Consider the following 24,433-nt stretch of genomic DNA (forward strand, 5'->3'; position numbering starts at 1 on the left):
TTGCCTAACACAAGGGACTCATAATACATGTTTCAATTTGCACAAATACCTGAGCTATTACAGAGTTTTGCTCTTATATCACTCAAGAACAAAACTAATAGCTGAATTTGGCTCTAAGTTTCCCCTCACTAAACTCCTCAGTAATTTTAAACTTAAGTGTCTTGTGTATCTATCAATAGATTAAAACCTCAAAAGAAAAAACCGTCTCATTTAATGAGCAGATTATTTTTCCATTTCTTAAGTAAATACTAGAAATAGATTTGACTTTCAGCTACAATTGTTTAAAATTCTATCTGCCTTTTAGTGGGGAGGTTTCTGTTTATACCGGGTTAGTGTTAGTGTTGAATGAAGATTTTTCCGTAGGAGGAATAAACTAGTTTCTTTTCAGGGCTTGTCTCCTAAGGCAACCGAAAGCCAATCTGTTCTTGACAGCAGTTGACAAATAGTACTGCTTTCACAGAACATAGTATTTTTCAGACACACATGCTTTCATGGTTTTGGCAGGGTATTGCTATTGTTATTTATACTCTAAAAGATGTTCTGCAGATGGTTAAAGCTGCGTCAAGTGTTTGCACAAGCTGATGGACTGCTACATCTCTTCTGCCAAAGGCTGCACCTCTAGCTTTATTTCTGTCACATGACAGCCAGAATAATAGCCTATTCTGTAGCTGTGACTATTAACCATGTTCATCAGGCCCACACAGACAGCAGTATCAGTTATCTATATTTTCTTAGACTACAATGAGTAGTTTATTGAGGTCATAGAAATGCATGCTTTAGAGCAGGAAACTGGTGTTTCAAGAAAGCTCTCACAAACCCTGGTACAGTTTAAAGACATGGTATATTCAACCCCTGATGGATATTTATTTGAGGTGGAGACTTGATTTGTGTTAAAAATAAACACACCCTGCTCAGTCAGACTTCACTAAGGTCAGTTCAAAATATAATTAGAAAAGTAGGAAATTTCTGCCTTTTGCACAAAACTTAGTAAACAGAGATTTAAGGCAGGAAGTTTTCCTTCCTTTTGAGAGGATCAAAATCAACAGCTCCCACTTTCCTGGCAACTGTCCATACAAACAGCCCACATTGGTTTTATGGGTACCATCTATAGAAATATTTATATTTCTCTTCTAGCTGAACCACTGTGCAGCAAGGTGCAAAAAATCAATGGGTCTAGAACAGATAGGTGGGACAATATTCTGCAGCCTACTGAATGGGAACAATTTTCTTTACAAAGGTCATCCTAGGAAATCTGAACTGTATTTACTGTCCAGCTACCAACAACAGAAGGAGTTTAACTTACTGCTAGCCTTCAATAAGTACGTAAAACTGAAAAGGGCACATGGATAAAGCCTTTTTCTTTATCTGTGCACAATATGTACTGGCCTTACTATACCAAGATCAGTGATATGCTCCCTGCAGACAACTAAGGACAACTCCCTAAGACAACTCAGTCACCTACTTTTCATCTACTGTCACAGAAACTACCAGAAGCTGTTGCAAATTAGTTGCTCTTCTAGGCCAGCTTCTTTGGCTTCTTAAACTAAAATTTAACAATACACAAAGATGATGAATGAGCATACTGTATAAAGTAGCATCATAAAGCTGCTGATTGGGTTAGCTAAATTAGCACATCCTTCTGTACAATTTACCATTCTTGAACTTTTGTGCAGATCCTTTGTAACAGCCTTAATACCCTTGACTTCCATGTCACATTATGTCATGTCAGGTCTTCTTCAAAGTATTTTTTACTTATGCTCATATGAGATAGACTGTGGCACAAAAGAAATGATTTATGGAGAAAATGGCACAGAATACTAGACATTAACACTTTTGTTGGAGTTATTCCAAACCTACACTGAAGTAGCTTTAGTCTGGTTTCATGAATTCATTAGCCATTAGCAATTGCAGCACCCTAGGCTTGTTCCCAAAGTTTATCTTTCAGTGTAGCTTCATCCAAAAGTAATCATACTGTTCTTTTCCAACCCAGAAAGTCATCTGTATGGATCTGAAGCACCTTTTAGTCACTAAAAGATGCCTATTCTTCTGAAATACATTGGTTGCTGAAGAATAGCCACATACCAGTCTGAAGAAACAGAATCTGCAGGGTTATAAACGCAGTAAACAGAGGCATTTTTGGTCTAAACAGTTCCCTGACTTGTTTATTTTACTAGGAATCACACAAACAGTTGCAACAGCAGTGCGCGGGGACACTGGGAATAGGAAGCAACTGGAAGGGAGGAGATTGGAAGGAAGACCATTTTTATAATTGACAGTATTACATTAATAAACATCAACTACTGCTAAGTGGAGAAAAAAAAAGTGCTTTGGAGACTCAAATATACTTAAAGATGTCTATTGCTGACTTTCCAGTAGTAACATCCACATCTCTGTTTGTGGGTTGTAGAAAGATTCCCCTGCTCACATGCACACACTGAGTGCTAGTTTTAGTATATTCATGAACACAGTTCTGTCATCTCCTCTTCTACAGTGACCAATGTGTGTAACCATTTTTTTGTTTCTTCTTTCAACAAATTGTTCATGAATTCTAATAGTTTCCCTCACTGTAAACAACTCTCACTTAAAATTGCAAAAGCCCTTATAAAAAGCCCATTGACTTAAACTCGTTTAAGAAAAAGAGGATAGACTTAGATAATATAAAAGAAAGAAATTGTTTGCTACCAGGGTAGTGAAGGACTCGAACTGCCCAGAGAAGTTGTGGGTGCCCAATCCCTGCAAGTGTTCAAGGCCAGTTTGAATGTGGCTTTGAGAAACCTGGTCTAGTAGAAGGTATCCCACGGCAGGAGGATTGGAACTAAATGAGCTTTAAGGTCCCTTCCAAATCAAACCATTCCATGATTTTGCGATTTCATCTATAAATTTACATCCTCGCCTTCATGCCTATTTTATAAATAGAATTTTTAAAGAAGTATCAAAGTATGAGACTAAACTATAGGAACAACAAGGCTCCATAAGCATGTATGCAATTTATGCCAAATGTTATTTCTAAATATTGCAGCATCAATACTGTTTATTAGATTATCCTATTGCTCCTTCTCCTTAAATACCTGTCAGTACAGTCTTTTTCGTAAAGTGTAATCCTCTACAACATGTCTCAGTTGCTAAATGTGCATCATTTGTTACAGATAAAAATTGTTACATTAATTTTAAATTAATTACCATTTTTTATGTACCAGTCAAAAGGCTTACAGCCTTGTTTCTAAACTAGCAAGTGCTTTCTCTAGGCATCTATAGCTGTAATGACATCCAGTCATCCATTTCTGGATGTGCCTTCACAGAAATCTCCAAAGTGGCATGGAAGCCACCGTTACTGGAAAGAGTACATGCAAAAGACTTGGCACTCTGCTCACACTATTAAACCTCATATCTCAATGCAGTGCCCCCTAAGGAAGCTGCAGTGCTTCTGATACCCCAAATAGCTCATCAGAACAGGCATGGGTGTTTCTGCAGAGCACCACATGTGCTTTCTTTTCCAGACCTCCACATCTGGGCCTATGTCAGGGGTTAGCATAACTTCGGAAGTGATTTTCCTGCAAAGAGGTGCTTACAGCTTCCTCTATGACCTAACAGAACCTATTAACTAGCTAGTTTGAATATTGACAATTTTTTAAGCCACTTAAAAAAGTTTGACACGCCTCTGTGGTCCACATTTAAGAATGGACAAACCCTGGGAAAGTTCTCTCTTGCTTCCAGCCTTGGGACAGGTAACTGGGCCGGGCCAGGGCCAGGCTGGGACACAGCCATCCTGGAGCCGTGTGGCCCTGTTCCACCCACAACCCCCCACATCCCTGCTATGTGCAGACGGCGCGGCCCAGTTCCCGGCCCCCCTCTCCAGTGCTGCCAAAGATTCAGCTGAAGCTGCCTGGCAAAGATGATGTGACCAACATGGATAAGCAAACTTCAGCTGCAAGGCCCGGGTGAGATTAACCCTTTCAGTGCTGTAAGTTTCCTCCAGAGCAGATGAAGCCTGCAGACATTAGGTAAAGAAAGAAGAGCTGAAATCCTGAGGGAGGAAAAAGAGGAGATGCTTAGAAGCTGAAATTCTGTTGTAAAGCTATGGTGGTGATAGACTATGATACATCAGAGTACCCGTTGTAATTTCATGGAAGCATGGGGCGGGTGGAGCGTTCAAACTGCACTTGTGAGCAAAAGTACCTGTGCTGAAACAAGCAAATGCTGAAGCAGCTGTAATTTGATGAGAAGTTTGAACAGGGAGAGATGGAAGTGATGAGGACTCTTGCTTCAAATCGGAAGGAGAAGACCTCTGTTCCTACAGATGCTCCCAGAGATAGTCTTAGAGATGAAGATGATGAGGACTCTTTTTGCTCCCAGGGAAGGGAGAGGGCCTCTACTCCTAGAGATGAAGATGCTCCCAGAGATGGGTGAAGAGAACCTTTGTTTTTGAACAGCTCAAGCTTAAAATGGTACCCCAGTAGCTCAAGAGTGGACCCTCAAAAGCAGTTGTGGGAAAAGCTGTAAGTCGGGGGAAGGGACTCTCACATGCGAGCAGAGAACCAACCCGGGTGGCTGTCTCGTTGTGATACTGAAGCCATGAGAGAATTTCTTGTGGAGATGTCTCCATAGCATGAGCAAGAGAGACTCCTCTCCTCTTCCTAAATGAACTGAACAAGGTTATTATGGCAGTGGTAAACAGATTGAAAATCTCAAGGGTTGTCTTTTTACATTGTCAGTGGGAGAAGGGAGAAAGGTGGGGGGAGGAGAAGTGTTCTGAAGGTGTGGTCTGATTTTTTTTTTTCTTCTTTTAGGTCTGTTAATAAACTTCTTTATATTCTTTTGAGTTTTGTGCCTGCTTTGCTTTCTCCTAGTCCTTACCTCACAGAAGGTAAATGAGTAAGTGGTGAATATTTTGGACCAAACCTCTACAGCCTACCATACAAGAAGCTTCCTACATTGTGGGAGCAATTGGACTTTGGAGAGATTTGTGGACCAAAGTAAATTACAGAATCACAAAATATTTTGAGTTGGAAAGGACCTACAAAGACCATCAGAGTTCTGAACTCTGTCAGGCTCAAGAAGTGTTTGGACAATTGCACTCAATATGTGCAAATGCCCATTTTCAGAGCTTAAGATAAGGATACCTTTCTAATGCCAAAAGGCCTCCACACCTCTCAAATATTACTTTTATAATCCAAGGCAAAAAGAGGTTGAGAGTCCACACCAGCATTCATGTATTGCAAAATCTGTTTTCCACTAATCTTATTCTCAGCAGGACTTGGAGTGTTTATACTCAAACCTCAAAGAAAACCATTTTGAAGTACACAACGATCTGGTGAAGATACCAAATTAAAAAGGATAAAACAGATGCGGATAAACTGTGACAAACTCACTACAGGCATTATAAGATGAAATGACATGGTGAAAGGACAAATGAAGTTCAGTGTAGATATACACCAAATGATGAAGATTGTAAAATCCTTATATCCCCTATATACCCTTAGCACCCGTGAAGACAAACAGAACTTCCTAAATGCAATGACTGGTAACAGCCAGTTCAAAAGGATCAAGGATAAGATCTTGAGGCCACATTCAAAGCTAAAGAGAGGATAGAAAAGTCTCTCTGGGGAGACAAGAAGGCACAGAGAGTAAACCAAAGAATTTCACTGTGATATTACATAGACTGAAGTTCTTGTCTCTTCCATCTTTAAACACTGGAACACAACTCAGTAATATGCAGAACCAATTAGTAAGGATGATCCAATACAGAACATTTTTCATAGCAGGATATACTAAGTAAGCTGGTATTCTTCAATTTGAAAGAGACAGCTCAGGAAGCTTATTGATTCTCGATTGATACTGAAAAGGAGAACAGGAACCTTCTGAAGGAAGTAGGGGACACCAAATCAAATTAAGAGGAAGAAGGTTCCAAATAAATGAAAGGAAGAATTTCTTCAAACACAAAGATAAATGGTGTAATTCCTCACCACAGGATATTGCAGATGCTCAAAGTTTACATGAATCCAGGAGAAAACTGTACTTTCTAGTGGGAGAAAAGTCCATTGAAGACTTTTAAATTCACTGAAAATACATCTGCGGAGATGCAGTCTCAAATAATTGAAGGCTGGAAGAGTACTATACTTGGTTACTTTGTCCTTATGCTTTTGTCCAGGGCACCACTTCTGGCTATCATTATAAGCAGGATGCTGAGCCTGATGAACCTTTAATCTAACCAAATGGGTATGTGTAAGTAAATTAAACAGTGATAGGACCTGGAACTCGGTCATCTATATAATTTAATTGATAGACCCCAGCTGTGAAGGTTTTTTGCAGACATTTCAATGAGTCCAATTAGCATTTCCTCATATAATTCCCAGGCACACTTCAAAAGTTAACATAGGCTAGGGACTATTCTCAACAGACACTATTGATTAAGCCTGTTTCAAAGGGCAAGAGCATTAAGCAGTAGGAAGATGGCCAGATCAAGCCAAATACCACAGAACTACTTGATAAGCCCTGGTAAAGTTTAGCTTACTAAGATGCCAATGTGACTGCATTTATTTCAGGGGGAGACTTCCTGTAGAATTTCTAAGCTTTTCCTTTTTTCCCAGACTATCTCTGATTATAGATGATCCACTTGGTAACAAAAAGAAATCTCAAATAAAAACTTGTAACATTTAACCTTGTATGACTTCATGAAAAAAAGATCTAAAATGCTACCCAAAAGAAGGTGCAAAGAGGTAACTAAATCGTTACAAGAAGAAGAAGAGAAAACTCGTATACTTCCCTATATAGCATTAGGAGACAAGTATGAAAAACCTCTATTCACATTTATATCCAGCTGGTAAAGCACTCAGTCTTGCCTGCATGAAATAGGATTTCAAGGATTTCAAAAATTCTTCTCCCTGTCCCCATGAAGTATCTGCATTGATGGTTAGCACAGGTAAGAGCCAAATTTTCAGCACAGTGGCACTGACTCCACCCACATCTGAACAAACTAGGGAATAGGACCCTAAGTCTATCATGCAAACCTCACATTCTTCCACTATGCCAAAAACATTAAGACCAACAGGTTGTGTCCATGGTTACACCAAGATTTGCAATTTATGGAATTTCTATTCTAATCTTTTGCTCAGACTGAAGCATTTTTAGCAGAATCTACAGCTCATAAATAAAAGCACTCTACCAGTACGTGGGGTTACTAACTGCTTCTCTTAATTGTAGTTTTCTAGAATTTTTAATTATAGACCTTTGAGGTTCGTGACTGTCTTCTATTCATGTGCAATAGCTTCTATTTTTCAAGTAAATTGGAAGCTTCCCCAGTACTCGAGTGTCTGGTTTTACTACTGAATTTTATGATACAGATATTAAAACATTAGAACCAGTAAATAAAGACTAACTTCAAACCAGCATGTTAGACTTGGAAAGGTGATTCTTTCTTCACTTACTTATGCTTATTTAAGACAAGCATATTGAAGAGTGAAACAAAAGACCATACCTGCAGACACCCTGGAAGTTTATAGCCTTGTGTATTCTGAATGGACAGAAGATAGACAGAAGAGTATTTTATTAGGTATGATAGGATGAAATAGAAAATGTTGAACCTCCAGGAAATCTTCTTGACACTAAGATCTATTAGGAATTGTCTTCTAAAGGAAATAGATGAAGCCCTGTTTCCTGGGATAATTCAAATTGTACTTCAGAAAATAGTAAATATATACAAAGAACATCCTGCGTTTAGAAGAAAATTAAGCAGATGAAATTTTTTTCTACATTTAGGCTGGACAAGCCCCAGACTCCTCCTCTCTTCTCAAATTTATACACAGGCAAAAGCACAATTAAGACATGCAATATGTAAAGTAAAAAGGATGAAACTCTGGAAATAATAAATGACTATCATTGTGGTTTTATTCTCAAAGTTTCCCTTATTTAAATACATGTAACTTTTAAACCAATATCATTTTACGGAGAAGTATTAATCACAGAATTATAGTAAAATAATAACTTTACCAACAATCAAATGTTTACAAGTGCATATCACAGCACATAAAACTGCTACATAGTTCAGGTCCAATGACATCCAGTTTCAAAATCCTCTATTTCAAGTGTGAGAAGAAAGGGAATATGCTTTATGAAGGAAAGCAGCCAGTCCAGCCAAACTGCAACTGAAGAGTCCCTGTCCAGCACAGCAGTCCTCCTACTGTCACAAATCCTGAGTCTTCTGAGATATCAACTAGTCCTGTGATTTCATAATGTAACAGCACACCTTGCCTCTCTGACTTAAAACACAAACGGGGATTTTATACCAGCATTTTGAAACAGCTAAGCAAGGCAAGGAATTTAGGATTCCCAGCTTCATGAAATGACTGCTATCTATTAGTGACAAACAAGTCATGTTTGATCAGCTATAATTAACATGTAAATGTGTTGGCTTTTCTTTCACCCTATTTCAAATAAAATTTAGATTTGTTCCACACATACTGCCAAATGTTAATGAAACCTATATGGTGTTCATGTTCCCTGTGTCCCAGAAAATTGAATTCTCAGTGTTCAAGCTCATTTACAAAAAGAATCATATTTGTAAAGTGTACTAAAGAAAATACATATTCTAGCCAAAATGGTAGACAAGATGACAGAAAAAATGGGGGACCTGGTTGAAGAGTACTAACTGGAGTGACCAAAGGAAGCAGTAACAAGGAGGAAAGAATTAATTACAGATTTAACAAAGGAAAAAGGCATCTTAAAGGTTATTTGTTTAATTTGGGTATTTAAGCTGGACATTAGACACAAGTTCTTCTCAGAAGAAGTGACTGGGCATTGGAATGGACTGTCCAGGGAGGTGGTGGAGCCACTGTCCCTGGAAGTACTTAAAAAAAGACTGGATGTGGTACTTACTTCTATGGTCTAGTTGATAAGCTAGTGTTAGGTCATAGGTTGGAGTTGATGATGTCAAAGGACTTTTCCAACCTAGTTAATTCCATGATTCTATGATCAGCTAACAGGCATTGGTCCTGTTCCAACTCAGAAATGATGCACATACTTCTAGTATCAAAATAAGTAAGAATAAATTAGATTTCAACCTCTGCTGGTTTCAAGATAGGTCTGAGATCTTGAAGCCTACAGAGGTTGAAATCCAGACCCAAACCTGTTGATCAGGCCAGGTTGTTCAGGGCTCCTCTTGAAAACCTCAAGAAAAAGTTGCTGCTGCAAAACCACTTTGGGCAACTTGTTCCAGAGCTTTACAGTCCTATCACAGAAAACTATTAACTAGACATTAAAAACAAGCAAGTATATATGTTAAAAAAGAAGCTGTCTTGGTATTCCCTGTGCTCATCCAACTAGAAATAAGTGTAAGTGATACCTTGCGTAATTTTGATGCCATTAACAGAAAATGGCAAAGACATTTAAGATAATCTCATCTCCTATGTTTTCATGAAGCAAGTCTTTAGTTTATTCCCTTTTGTGTTACCAGGATAAAAAGTGCAGGCCACTGGAAGAGGAAATTACTTCTGTAATAAACAAGTGTCAAAATTAAAACCCCTTTCCTAATGGCTACACATCTTCCTTGCTGAACTTCCATCCCACTGCTCTGCATGCACTACAGACACGCAAACACACCATTCCTCTCCTCCTTGCAGCAATGTTATGTATTTGAAGGCTGTTCACATATTTTTTTCAGCTGACTCTACACTAAGAGTCAATCATGCTGTCCTTCCTCAAGGGTTCTCTATTCCTTAGCACCAGTCACTCTCAGTGCTCACCTTTCAAAATCTGTAAAATTGAAGCCATATCAGTACCAAATAGTACTTTTTAATAGGGCTTTTTAATCAGTGTTGCAGACAATAGTTCCCTTTGGAGTACCTTAGTATAAGTCTTTCAGTTGCAATCTTATTTACCTGTATTCAGCTTGTGATCTAAATAATCCTCAGATTTTAATTTCTGTGTAGGTATTACTTGATTTGGGTTTATTGCAGCTCATATTTATTCTCCCCTGCAAGTAGTTCTTTGCACTAGTTCTTTCTATGTTTGATCCCATTTGGTTTTTTTCAGGCTACATCTCTGATTTATCAGGAACATTCTGGATTTTAAAGCTTTCTTCTAGATATTATCAGTACCTTCTGGCTTCCTATCATCATGAAATGTAATAGTCATATTTTCTACCCCACACTGTAAAATTAAAATTCTAGGCATTATTAGAAGAAGAAAGATCCCCATGATATAGTCTGCCTTCTTGGCAGCAAACCAATTAAAACGTCTCTCAGCATATACTTTTTCAGTCATGCTATAAAAGGGTAAACCAATGTTTTTGTTGCAGTTATAAGACTATCATGTAAGAGTGTCATTATCTATGTAACACAAAGAAAACAGAATACAAAGGAGAATTAAAAGAAATTCACAGTGAGAGCATATTTCCCTTGGAGGGAAAACTTGCAGCATAACACCTGCACACACAGTCTGTACTTCCCATACCACTACTGGCTTCTGTAAGAGAGAACCAAGTTCAACACTGACCAAAACCAGAGGAAAGCAGATCAAGACTTTTGGATTCCTCAAGAAGAACCAAGTTTGTCTTGAGAAACTCTTAAACAGCCGAAAAGAATCTCCCTCAATAATTTACATTATAGATGCTTCCCATAACAGTAATATACAAATGATGACGTACTGTCACCTCAGTAGTCTCTCCCTCTCTGATGTCCCCAAGGCTTGCTCTGCCAAAGCAGAACCTAATACAATAAACAACTATTGTCATTTGATGAAACTAGAGGAACAAGGCTGAGTTGGTTTCAAGAATTCAATCCTACAGAACGATAGGGTCACTGAACCAAAAGTACAGGATGGTTCATTTTCATGTACTTCTGTGGGGACTTTGGAATGGCAAATGTCCCACATTGAGGTAGCTGTGTCTCACCCTAGGTGATATGCAAAATAGAGTGTGCAAAATATTTTGTTCCTTAAAATGCAATATGAGCCAGAACGTTTGATAATAGGAAAATTTTCCATTTCAGTCTTTGTAATCATGTTTGTTACACACAAATTAATATAATTATTTCATTTTGTGCTGCCATGTTAAAATGCAAATGTGTTGATAATTTTTTTATACTGGAGTTTAGTAGCTGAAACTCGGAATTGTTATCCTTAAACAATTGTTTGAATTAAAACTGGACTGAACAACTGCTGAAGACCTACTTCCCATAACTTTAAAACACACACTTCCCACACAAACATTTGATGCTTCTGATGAGACTAGCCCAAATTATTTTTGCATGATCACTGGTAAGTAAAGATCCTTCCAGTCTTATATTTCCTTTAATTTGAAGGGCAGTTGAATGCAGCATTATTAGTTACACTGGAAGTATTTTTAAATGGGACCTTTTAATGATCATCTGAATTTATGAGACAAAAAAGAAAAAAACCAGTCTAAGCATACTGGTTTAGCTTCCACATAAGAAAAATGTGACTACCAGTGGTTGGGTCATTTTATCTCTGCTTTAAAATAAGGGAAATCAAGCAAAGAGAGTGGCAGCAACAGCTGGAACCATGTGCCTGTGCTCAAACACGATTTATTCATAAAACTCGAAGAGAGCACAGCACAGCTGCAGAGCAATAATGCGGAGGGGGAAAAAAAAGAAAAAATCCACAAGCCCTTCAGAACTGATGAATAATGATACTACAGAGGAAATAAGATCTGTCAGTGGAGTTAGAGACACTCAAGCTTAACAAGTGGTTTTTTTAGAGGCTGAATCCTCACATTATAAATGTTAGTTGCTATGGACGCTGGTTTTTATTTCTGATACTCCTTCCTTCTTGGCTACTGGGATACTTCCTCCTAAAAAACCCTCAAAATTTTAAATCTGCTTCAATTCTGTTAATCCATAGCATTCTTTCTTTAAAATATGAGCTCTGGAAAGCTGTCTGACACTTTTGAAGAGGTATGGTGGGTGAGTGAATATATCCATGTCCAAAGCAGCGATATGGGATACACATCATAAGGTCACCCCAAGACAGCAGCCTAACTCACAAATGTATTACACTTTTTTAAATTCAGAAGATACCCCCTACTTAGTATTTTCATCAGTCTGAATATTGCCAGAATAGCAGCTTCTGTCATTCTTCATCTTTATGATACATAAATTCAGCAGAAATTCTTTTCTGCTCCCTTTTTAGACAGTGGGCTGAAGCACAGAGACACTACCTGCGTTTCAAGAAAAGGCTTCTTTCAGGTTGCCTGATCCAAACCAGCCAAAACTAGTGAGAAACCAGTAAACAGGCTTGAACATGGTTGACAACTGAATTTGCAACCATAAACTCTCACCACTGTTACTTTTTTGTCCTATTAGACAAGCTGGTATCTGGCTCTTCCTCCTACTTTTCCCTCAACACAGATTCACTTGCCTTTGATGACCTGTGAAGACTTACCTGTCAGAAGTAACACAGGAAGATTGGGTTGCATCATCTAATGCCACCCAATGCTGGCATTCTATCAGCCAAGACAGCTTCTGCAAGACCAGTTCAGCTCCCATTTTAATACAAGCTATTGAACTGTTTCCTGCCACTGCAGAGGTTCTGTTGGTTCCTCGTAAAACCTTTTTTTAGGGAAAAAAAATCTAAAAGAAGCCCTGATGGCACTCAGTAAACACACAAAGAACTTCTTGTTCTTAAGCATTTACATAGCAAAAATTTAAGAATTTTATTAATTAAAGGGTAAAGGTAGACACTCAGAACAAAGCTCTACTTGGCTGGCCATATATCATATTGTTAAACCAATAAATAACACAGACAGAATAATTTACCTCTTCACCTTCTTCACCTTTACTACCTGGAAAGCCACGTTCTCCCTGGAACACAAAAGGATGAAATACAAATCTCAAACAAATATTGTTCAAGTAATTGTATTCTTTAAAATAATTTTACTGCACGGAACTTTTATTATGAGACAAAAATGAAATAATTTGGATGCTGATTTTCTCTCATTCAAAAAGGTGGGAATTCTACACAAAAAATGATATGGCTTTCCATAGTTTTGTCAATTAATAGGAGTAATTTATTTTTCCATTCATCCTATGGGATTTTCTCAGCTTTAAAAATTCTCAACTATTTATTGACTCTAGACCTGCTTATTGCAGTACTTCTATTCTTCTGCAGAACCAATTTTAATACATTTATTCACATTAGTACCTTCATTTTAAATTTTAAACATGACTAGTCAGCTGTGAAGGTCTCCAACTGGATCAACTGAAAAATATACAGATACGAATTATGAAAAAAACCCTAATTTCTTGCACTTTGAAAACCATATCCAATTACCCAAGCATTAAAAACAAACCAAAACAAAAAACAAAGAAAGAGAAAACACAGAAGTGAAGAGTTTTAAACTATTAACTCAAGCTCAGGTTATTTCAGCAGACTAAATTCTTTGTTTGATGGTATTTCAATAAAACGGCCTGTTATAATGCTCTTTCCAGCTCTAATTTCCTAATTTTGAGCTCAGAAAGGGATCATAATGTACAATCAAACTATGTTAACATCTTCATGAAATGCAGTTTGCAGTCTGTCTATATTATACACGAATAACACCTGCTCTAGGTTTTTATTAATGTATACTTGCATGTTTTGTGAGACATACAGAAGGCAGATGGGCAAAATTATATTCAGACAGCACAAAAATGACCTAATTTAAAAAATCCAAACTTTTTCTTTCTCCCTCAAATCGTTTAGCAGGAGATGATTTGCATGTCTTTTCCAGTCCCCAGAATTCAGTCTCATGGCCTCAGTACAACACACAGGAGTTTTTATACATCTGTAGACAAAAAGAGTGGAAAATATCCAAAGGAGAACTTATGGTGGTTTTTAAAATTCCTTTAAAAAAATTAGACAGAGCAATGTCTAAACCTTCCTTCACCCTTCAGAGAGTATAATTTCCTTAAATAGAAGTCTAAAGTTTAAGATTAACTGGAACAGCTGGCTATAACTTGCAGAATTTCTAGCAGCATTTTGTCAAATCTTTCAAGTAATGTATCATGTACTGATCATGTACTACACATCTGGGAATTAAATTCAAAGCTTTGGAGGTGTGCAGATGTATAAATTATCAGATAGTTCTGGACTTTTCATCACCTACCTACAGTGGTTGCCTTTTGCTTTTTTCTTTTGGCAGGGATGGCTCATACAATCAACAGCTCAGTTTTGGAGGTAAGCCCAAGAACAAGCATGTAAAATGGTATCTAGTGAAATGAACTTCAACATGCCCTCTGTTGGGGTTTTAGGAGTTTTCCTAGTTTTTTTCTGTTAAAGGAATTTTCCCCCATACTGGTGCTAGGGGAACAAATGGCCAGGTGCTTAAGAAGAACAAAAGACCCGGCTGCTCTTTTTGTTTCACATGGGTGTGTGGTCAGTCGGTCTCAGCACTGGGAGAGAGAAGGAAGCTGCTTGTTCTTCGGCCGTTTTTCTTTCTGCCGGAGCAGTCCCGGGATCCCAAGCCCGCCTTCCCTGCCCCGCTGGAGGCCGGGCAGCCCCGCTGCTGCTTCGAGCCTCCACTACATCGTAGCCGTGCTTGCCCTGCCTGCCTGACCCCCGGGGGGGTTCTCCGTTTGGATACACCTCGTCTGCCATCCGGGATTTGTGCTCATCCCTGCCGTTCCAGCCTGCTGTTCCCGAGGGTCTGGCCGGACACCGGGATTGGCTGCCCAGGGGTTTGTGAAGCCTTTGTCCCATCCCTTCCCGGGATCCCAGGCCGCCAGTGCCGCGTGCTCCCCGAGTTCGCTCCGGAGCGCCCCCTGCAGCCGCGGGGGAACCATCGCACCTGCCCTGCTCACCGGGAGCCGCCAGCGCCCCTGCCGGCTGCGAGCGGAACTGCACCCGAGGGGAAAGGGCCCGACAGCCGAGAAGGCTGGCACTGGGTTTGGGATTGTTTGCTGTTACTGCCAGAGTTATTGCTGTTTATTTGACTTGTTATACACATATAGCTATATAATTGTAAAGAACTGTTATTCCTGTTTCCCACATCTTTGCCTAAAAGCCCCTTGATTTCAAAATTATGATAACTCGGAGGGAAGGGGGGTCGCATCTGCCATTCCAAGGGAGGCTTCTGCCTTCCTTAGCAGACAGCTGTCTTTCAAACCAAGACAACCTCACATAAAAATGAGAGGCTAATTCCTGAAATAATTTACAAACGTATATGATTTCTGTTTGGTTCATCTAGTTTCCCTTTTTTGCAAAAGGTCAGATCAGATATTCTTTTGAAGCCCCTTCCAACCCAGGCTGTTTTATGATTCCCATTCTTCCCCAACCGCTGGACACACAACACAGCTAACACTTATTTTAAAAAAAATTCATGGAAGTGTTTCCTTCATTTAGCTTTCCCATTTGTGTATTTACTCAATCCTAAATTCATTATATGAAAATTATTCTGAGATAGAGTCAACATTTCTCTGATAGTAACTTGTGTTCATTGCCTCTCATCCTTTCATTGTACACCTCTGACAAGTGTCTGACTCTGACTTTTCCACACCCACCCAGTACTTACATACAGCAATGAGTCTGCACACCACCCACCACCCCTTCCTTTCCAAATCATCTCACCTTAAGGTTGAACAAGCCCAGCTCCCTCAGCCTCCCCTCTTACATCATGGGCTCCAAGTCCTGGCCATCTTGGTGGGTCTCCGCTGGACTGACCCCAGTGAGCTGCTCTTTATCCTCTCCAGGAAGCTCCAAAGTGGATGCAGAACTCTAGATGCAGTCTCACAAGCACTCACCAATCACTCCTCCTGACCTGCTGGATATGCATCTGCTGAGGCAGCCCAAGATACCTTTGGCCTCATTCAAAACAAGGACATCCAGCAGGACTCCCAACTCTTTTTCTGCAGAGCTGCTTTCTAGAAATTTGGCACCTGGCCTGTCCTGTGGCAGGAGGCTATTCCTTCTCAGAGGCAGGCCCTCACGTTTGCCTTTGCTTAACTTTAAGAGTTCTGTGGTAGCTCATTTCTCCAGCATGTTGAGAATACCCTTCCTGCCCTCCCTCCCTTCCAGTGCACTGACTACTTCCCTGTATTTGATAACATCCACGAACTTGCTGAGAACCCCATTGTCCATGTTATTAATAAGGACATTAAATAATATTTGCCCCAATATTGCCTCATGGAGTACGACACTTGTTGTTAGGCAGCAGTCAGACTGCATAGCATCATTCCATCTCTGACCCGAATCTTCCACCCACTCTGCTGTCCATTTATCCAGTCAGAACCTCACAGATTCTAGTATAATTATACGTCTGAAAACTATGCCAAAAGGCTGGCGGAAAACAAGTTATACAACATCCACTGCTATCCCCTAATCCACACTGACAGTCATTTTACCAGAGTAGGCAATCAGGTTGGTCAGTGTGATTTGTCCTTGGTAAATCCACACTGGCTGATCACAGTGACCTTCTAGTCCTTCCTGTGTTCAGACATTCCTTCCAGGATTTGCTACATAATTTTCCCAGAGACAGAAGTATGGGTGACTGGCCTGCAGTGCAATGGATCCTTCTTGAAGATGGATGTGATGTTTGCTTGTTTGCAGTCATCAGTGACCTTTCCCAGTCATCACAATTTTTTGGTAATGACAGAGGGCAACCCTGCAGTGACATCAGCCAGCTGCCCCAGCACCCCTGGATGCATAATGTTTGGTATCTTGCAAGCATTCAAGTAGCTTAAGTGCTCCTTAACACTTTCTTCTGCTTCAGTGGTCAACAGTTCATTATCACACTCTCTGCTAGCATGTTTAAGTAACCTGGGAGGCCTGAGGGCAAAACTTATTAGGGAAAAAACAAGGTGAAAAAAATACTGTGTACTCTCAGCCTTTTCCATATCCCCCACTCCATTAAGCAGCAGGTCAACATTTTCTTCAGCTTTATTTTTGCCATGGATGAACTTAACAGAAGCCCTTCATGCTGCCCTTAAACTCTCTTATTAGTTTCAATTCCAGATAAGTTTCTGGTTTCCTAACTCCATCACCACATGCTCTGGCAGTGTTTCTATGTTCCTACTGGGTAGCTCAGCCCTGCTTCCACTGTTTACTTTCTTTTCTGTCTGAGGTCAGCCAGAAGCATCTTGTTCATCCATGCTGGCCTTCTGCCATACTCACTCAACTCCCTGCATAACAACATGGAGTGTTCCTAGGGTTTTAGGAAGCTGTCCTTGAAGATTAACCAGCTGGGCTCCTCAGGTTTGCAGGACAGTCTCAATCACTCCTTGGCTTGCTCTTTGCCAGACTCAACAAATTTTTCTCCTTGAAACTCTCCTCAGATGTCTTGTTTTCCAGGCTCCTGAAAATAACTAATTCCCTGCTGGACCCTCTCTGGTTTCTCCACATACCTTGTGGAAGTGAGGGTGGAGGAACTCCCCAAACATGATGCAGCGTACCAGGTGCAGCACCACCAAGCAAAGAAGTGAAAATATCTGCCCCTGATCTGCTAGGTGTAGTTTTAATTATATAGTCCAATATGTGGTTTACTTCATTCCGGTAGGAGAACACTGTTAGCTCATAATTCAGTCTCGTGTCTACCTCCCCATCATTTTCAGCAATGCTGCTGTTAAACAAGTCAGTTCTCTGCCTGTACCAATGTTAGTGATCAACTAATGCCTTGTGTTTCAGCAATAATCCAGATTTTTTTGCACATATTTGAATTATTTTAAAAAAATTCCAAACTGGAGAAAATATGGTCAACAAAACATAGGTAAAGTAGTTCAGGAAATTTCCACTTGACAGTATAGAAAATAGTATTAGCCACTGGTAATTTCAAAGAATTCAAATGCTGCAGAAATAAAAAAAGAGTGGAATTTGAAAAGTAACACATTAATGACTGACTTAAATTCTCCTTTCTGTGACAAAATTCTCATATTAAGTTAGGCAAAACATTTCACACAAGTTTTTCATGGACAGCCATTGACTGCTTGTCTTGCACTGCAAGATTGCTGATCTGATTTCGAGAGTTTTAAATATACCTGCAGTACAAGTCAGCGAAACCCTGGCTTTGAGTGCAGAAATTGATAGACTGTGGTAATCTTGTTGCTGAACAAAATGCTGGCTACCTCATCTGCAGAAAATAAGTTTGTTCCTTCCTTCCTTCCACTTGTGCTATATTACAGGAAGTATCTGCCCTAAAGATACACAAATTGCATCAAGGTCATGTTGCAGAACATTTTCTTGACATTTTAATAACAACAAAATAATGGGGATTTGTGTGGTCTCTTAATTTGTTGAAGCAGCGGAACTATTTCCCCTAAAATTTTCTAAAAGGAATTAGCTGGACAGACATTAAGATTTAATCCCAAATATTTGCCATTAAAAGCAGGTGCAATCAACAAAAAATCTGACCATGAAAAGAGGCAATTTTAACAAGTATTACCAGCAAGGTCTATAATACATATGTCTCTTTTTGCAAGTTCTGGCTTTCCTACAATACTCCACTTCTGGAAAGGACCAAAAGATTAAAACGGAAAAGTGGAAAAAGTGCTGCTCCTCATCTCATTTTGCTGAGATCTCGAGACTCTCAAATTTCAAATTTTTGAATCTGCAATCTTGTACTTGGGAAGATCTGTACAGTTTGAAGACTTAGACAACTGCTCTTAATGCAAAATAATACTGCTGGGCAGGTTTGTACCCCAGCACCACATGCCTTTTTCTCTTTTGAAAGTTCCTCTGTCACATTATACAACTCAGAAGCTGGATATGTAATTCAAGTACAATTTATGTAGATACTGTACAGCTGGCAGAAAGGATGTTAGGACTGCAAATGGTTAGAATGAAACTTCTGTTTGTTTGTTTGGGTATTTGTTTGGTTTCTCTTCTACCTTGGAGCCAGTAAGACCGGGTTTGCCAGGAGCACCTACTAAGCCAGCTTCCCCCTGAAACAAAGTGTACACAGCCATCATTTTACAGACCTAACTCATGACTGAGCTAAATTAAGAGAAAAAGGCATCTGGACATGTATTGCCTCTTATTCCTATTCTATGGAATAGCTGAATTCATTTCTAGGGTTATTTGTGTCTGTTAACTTATATTCGGTAAATATACTTTTCCCTTTCAAAATAATAGGCCATTAACAATTACAGGTTATCTACTTCTGCAGCAGATACAACTGTACTCTGCTTCAGACAACTGGACAACAAAAAAAGATTAGAGAATTTTGATCACGTGAAAAGCTTTCTCAAGCCTTGTTTCAGGCCCTATTCAGAAGAAGACACTCCAGAAGACACTTGCATACTACCCACGTACCTAAAACCCCAACAAGTGTACCACAGCTTCCACTCTCTCCCCAATACCTATCAGGCACTTGGGCACACAGGGCTCTACACCTAAACCATTAGGTCCAGCAGGGAGCTGTACATACAAAGCTGACTGCTGTTTTCTAGGCTCAGCTCAAAGGGGCGTTTCAGATCTTTCCTTCATCTCCCAGTACCCAACTTACTCAGCAGGAAGAAATGCAAATCTTGATCCTCTGCAACCAGGCAGGCTTGCCCTACTTCCCAAGTGAATGTTCTCTATATGCTGTTAATTTACTGCGTCCTCTAACCCATGTTTTTTAAAAAGAGCAAAGTAAGTCATCTGTACAGTTGTTTGTAACCCTTGGCTACCAAATTACTTTCTCTTTGCACTGCCCATGAAAATTAAGGATCTGATTTGAGTTTGCAAATTCCACTCAGGGAACCAGATGCTTAAAAGTTACCTTCAGAAGATGAGCATAAGTAAAACCAAACACCTTGTTAATCAAAAATGTTTTTAAAAGGTCACTATTCAAGCTGAATAGCACAGTAAACTTCCTCTACAATATTTGAATAAGGACTATTTGAACAACAGAAAAAAGTAAATCAAGAACTTTGAGTTGAGAGTTGCAGACATTTAAATTCTGCATTTAATATACAGCTTTACAAGGAAAAGGTATAGCTAAAGGCCTAGTAGTATTTAATTTAGAATTAAAATGTAAAATATTGCAGTAATTTCCTTTTCCTTCTTAGCAAAGTGTATTAAATAATTACAGACCTAGTGAGAACCTGTCTCTGCCACTCAAAGCTAAGAACCACCCTCCATGTACAGATTCATGAAATATGCCACGATGAGATACATTACTTTTTGTCATAATTACACTATAATTACTGAGATAAATTCTGGTAAAATTCATCTAGGCACATATGACTTCAAATAGGAGCTTAGAAGACTTATTAAAAGAATCTAAAATTAAATGCTTTCTCCATTCCATTCATGGATCTGATGTCCTTGACAGAAGTTGGCCCTAGTAACTTGTGTACCACCCAACTGAGTTTTCTGTCCAAGCCAGAATTCAGCAACAAAAGAAAGTTTTGAAAGTTCACTTGTTTGATTCCAAGCCAAGCAGATACAAAAAGAACAGAGACAAAGGAAAAACTCTAGTCTCTCTTAAAAAAAGAAAGAGCCAATAAAAGAACGATTATTCATCAGAATGATACAAATAATTAAGCAAATAAATACAAAGACCTCATGACATAAAACAATTAAAATACATCTTAAAATAGCTTGCCAAAATGGCATTTCTGTAACTCCACTTACAGCACAGTTTCCAACATCTTCTTTCCAGCTCCCCCCTGTAACAATACATGGTAGCATTCTGGGGAAAAATTCTAATTAATCATTACAAGTAATCCTTAGCCCTTCATTTTCTCTAGATTTATAGGACGAATTGTGAAAAATTCTTCATAGTCGGCTACCAGATAATAACATTTCATCTTCCCTGCTGTATTGGATCACTGTAAACTAGAAAAACATCCCCAAAACACAGTCACAGGTTTTTTTCTGAAGACAAGTCTTTTGCCTTGCATTGTTTAATCAGTGTACTACAAATTAATATTTCTTCAACACAACAATGCAAAAATACAATCCTACATCAATGCCATCAGTATTGATTCTTATTAAATATAATAAAATGATTGATGTTGTGATTTAGCTGTTTTGGAAATATGCAGTATATTTATAAACATGGTCCTTAATATATTTATAATTTATTGATTTTGCAGTTTGTAATTGCACTGCAACACCTTATAAAATTAGAGACTTGCTTTATACCTAAGAATTTTGAAGGTAGAGTTAGATGCTTTGTGTATGTGTATTTAACAACCTTCTTAGAATGCATTTACGTCAGTTTTTATACCTTGACTTCCACATTTAGCTATTTCCCCTCCCTAAATAAAGGACTTTCACACTAAAATAATTAAAAATAATAAAAGGAGAGTCTACCCTAACATACAAGTATATGAACTTTATCAGGAACATTGTTACCAGTACTGTCAAAAAATATGAATTAGGAATCACATTACCTAAACACACACACACTGAACAAAAAGGTAAAAAAAAAAAAAGACAGAAAAGAGACTAGAAGAGAAGAGAAGAGAAGAGAAGAAAAGAAAAGAAAAGAAAAGAAAAAAGAAAAGAAATAAGAAAAGAAAAAAGCCAAAAAAACCAAGTGTTGAAAGAAACTTTTATCAATCACTTGGAATGCAGTTTGCTATTTCAACTATTTTAGGCACTAACAAGATTTATAATGGCAAACATGCGGGAACTTCATGAGATTCTCTTCAAGGCTGGGAAAGAGAAACAATCACTGTAAAATACTTTAAGCATTTTTCAGACATGATTCTGCGAAATTAAAAAAACAAAGAACAAAGACACCAAGAAGCACGCAGACGTTTCTCCATTCTCAATATGGAAACCAAACATTTTTATTTTTAAATTTACTGAGGCACTGACTATAGCTTGATTTAAAAAATAGGATTGATACTCTAGGGTTACTAGCAAGGAAACTAGCAGGGAAACTCAGCAGAAGCAAAATCAGCACCGTCAAACACTACTTAGTGTTTTGATAATTTATGGATATGTGCCTTCCATTAGTCTAAGTATGCCAGACCCTTGGAATAATCTAATAGCCTGGTGTTTTAAAATGAGGACAACTATTTTTAGCATTGCAGAAATGGAGCGGAATGTTCAACAACGTACAGTCAGTGGGGCTTGAGCAGCATCCTCCCCTGTGGAGCACGTACCCAGCCAGTGCAGAGCCACCAGCAGCGGCAGAGCTTTGCCTTGAACAGATAAAAATCCCACATCAATTACAGTCCATTCTATGACACCTTTCTTAGCCTACTGGAATATTTCCTTGTTTCTTTAAACACGCTCATGTTAATGGTTAGGATCACCTGATAGACTATTAGTTATATAAAAATATATTCAAAAGATATTTATTAAAACTTGCCCCATGAATTTCCTGGGTTAGTCATGTCAAGAAGTTTCTGTTGAACATCATGACATTTTGGCTTCACTACATCTACCAAGCCTTTCATTCCCTCTTGAATTAAGCTACTGGAGCTACCAGCACTTCCTGAGTTCTTGCTCAGTGCTATCCTTGATGCAGACTAGATCCATGTGAATAAGATCCTCCCTTAAAATAACCTGGTGAAGAAGGGCTTGTGACAGGTAAATAGTTTGTTTCCTTTGCTCTGTCCTGCTGCCACAGCAGCCCCAGTGGAGCAGATACACCATGGTTTGGCCAAGGGGGTCAGAACAGGTTAGAGGACTCATGTTAAGTAACTGCTCAAGAGAAAGGCAAACGGCAATAACCCTACTGATCTTATTTGCATATTATAACATGGACTGAGTTCAGGAGGCACCAATTTTTCCTCATTCCCATCCCTTTCCATTATCCATCTTTGGGACAAGACTGACTCACCTGTCCGTTCAGGCAATTAGATGTTAATATACTCCAAATTAAATGACACTTGAAAATCTAGGTTTTGGTGCTTCGTATTCCGATTAAAGGATCAGCAGTCAGAGGCAGCTCAGAGCATCCGAGAACATGGCCACAGGGCTCCTTACTCCAGACCAAACTCTCTTTAGTTGACATTGTTTCCTTTTCTGCTACAAACATGTCTTTAAAAGCACACAACTCACACAATATCTATTTTCAAATACATAAAGCATATCTATATTCAAATACATAAAACATTTCCTACATAAAGTACTAAGTCAAAAGTTTGTTCCTATATTTTCGTCCCACAAATTATTTCCACTCAACAGAAGAAGTCAGAGAAGTTCTGAAAAACCAAAGATGAAGGGGTCACTCCATTCATTGTCATGCACAACTACAGGCAGGTATACTGCCTTTTTTTTTTCCCTTTTTCTCATTTCTTTGGTAATAAACTGACTGAAGTCTTTGGATATATGTCAAGGGCTGGTTTCTGTGCCATCAAAAAAGTATCAGCAGAAGCAGAGCCTCTGCTGTCAATAGGTCTTGTTTCTTCATTTGGCAAATACAAGTGGTATTCACTGCCACTGCATGTCCTTGAAGAGGCGGCAACTTAAAAATGCAGTGCAGACATAAATTAAACATGGCCTTGATAACAATCCAGTTCATTTGACCTCCAACATCATACACAGAACATAAAAAATGCAAACAAAATCCACAAGAACATTTCCTGTAGAGTAGTGGGAATAAGCAAATCAGCTTCTGGATGAAAAAAGTTCTCGAAGATTTATAAGGTCTTATAGATGAACAGCTTAGAAAATTAAGTGTAGCCAGTTGGATATTTCCATTATCTGAAGCAACACATTAGAAAAAAATCTGAAGTGATCTTATGGACAACTGTCAGTTTATTGCAACTATGTTTTTTCCCTTCCAGCAGATCTGTCAAAAGGAAAATTGCCTGACCTACACAACATCTATTAATTTGTTGCTAATCCAACCATAACATGGTGTTAAAGCAAATCTAAATCCTATTAAAGTTTCAACAGAACTGGAAATGAATCTAATTGGCCTTGCTCAAATAATATTTGAAATGCAATAATTCTAAATGTATGTTTAAAAGCATTATTCAATATGAACATATTGCTGAGGTCTTTCAAAAATGTAATATACTATGCCTATTATACTCAATGTAGTAGTTGAACCCCGAGGTTTATATTAGGAATGCAAACAGCATTGGTCAACCTCTTAGATCTCAGAGGCTACTCTTTATTAGAGAACTATCATCATCAGCAGCAGCACCATCTATTTCCATAATCTGAAGATTCAGGAGGAAGATTCTCAGATGATACAAATGTAAGTTTACACTAAAAAAATCTGTCCCACAGACCATTAAATATTAACTTCAATGTTTAACCACACAGATATGAAATGCAAAAAAGCAGTACAAAAAGAAAGTATTTAGGGTGAATCAGAAATAAATAGAACTGCATATAGACTAAAATTTCTAATCTAAGAACTAACTCATATTGGTACTTTTTCTGAAATGCCTTATTGTTGGTGTGCTTGTAGCTGAAACCTCTTTTCAATTACTGACAAATAAGGCACTTCAAGGTACAGTTTCCAGGTCTCCACTTACACATAGATTTTTAAGGCTTTCCCAAGAAACTTCTCACTTCCAAAATGGAACTTTTTGACATTTACTGTGTTTTGGAG

At 38.6% G+C, this 24,433-nt stretch overlaps 1 protein-coding gene across 1 annotated transcript in view; it reads right to left on the minus strand.

Annotated features, from left to right (window-relative positions):
- The window catches only part of COL19A1 (collagen type XIX alpha 1 chain), a gene marked incomplete at its 5' end in the record, with an annotated part of 177,366 nt that overhangs the window by 98,791 nt on the left and 54,142 nt on the right, over positions 1-24,433 (minus strand). Inside the window, 2 exons of the mRNA XM_082276862.1 lie at positions 12,768-12,812; positions 18,807-18,860. Coding sequence (XP_082132988.1) covers positions 12,768-12,812; positions 18,807-18,860 — 99 coding nt within the window. The remainder of the gene's footprint in view (positions 1-12,767; positions 12,813-18,806; positions 18,861-24,433) is intronic.

The sequence above is a fragment of the Coloeus monedula genome (genome assembly GCF_965178545.1).
Source record: "Coloeus monedula genome assembly, chromosome: 2".
NCBI lineage: Eukaryota > Metazoa > Chordata > Aves > Passeriformes > Corvidae > Coloeus > Coloeus monedula.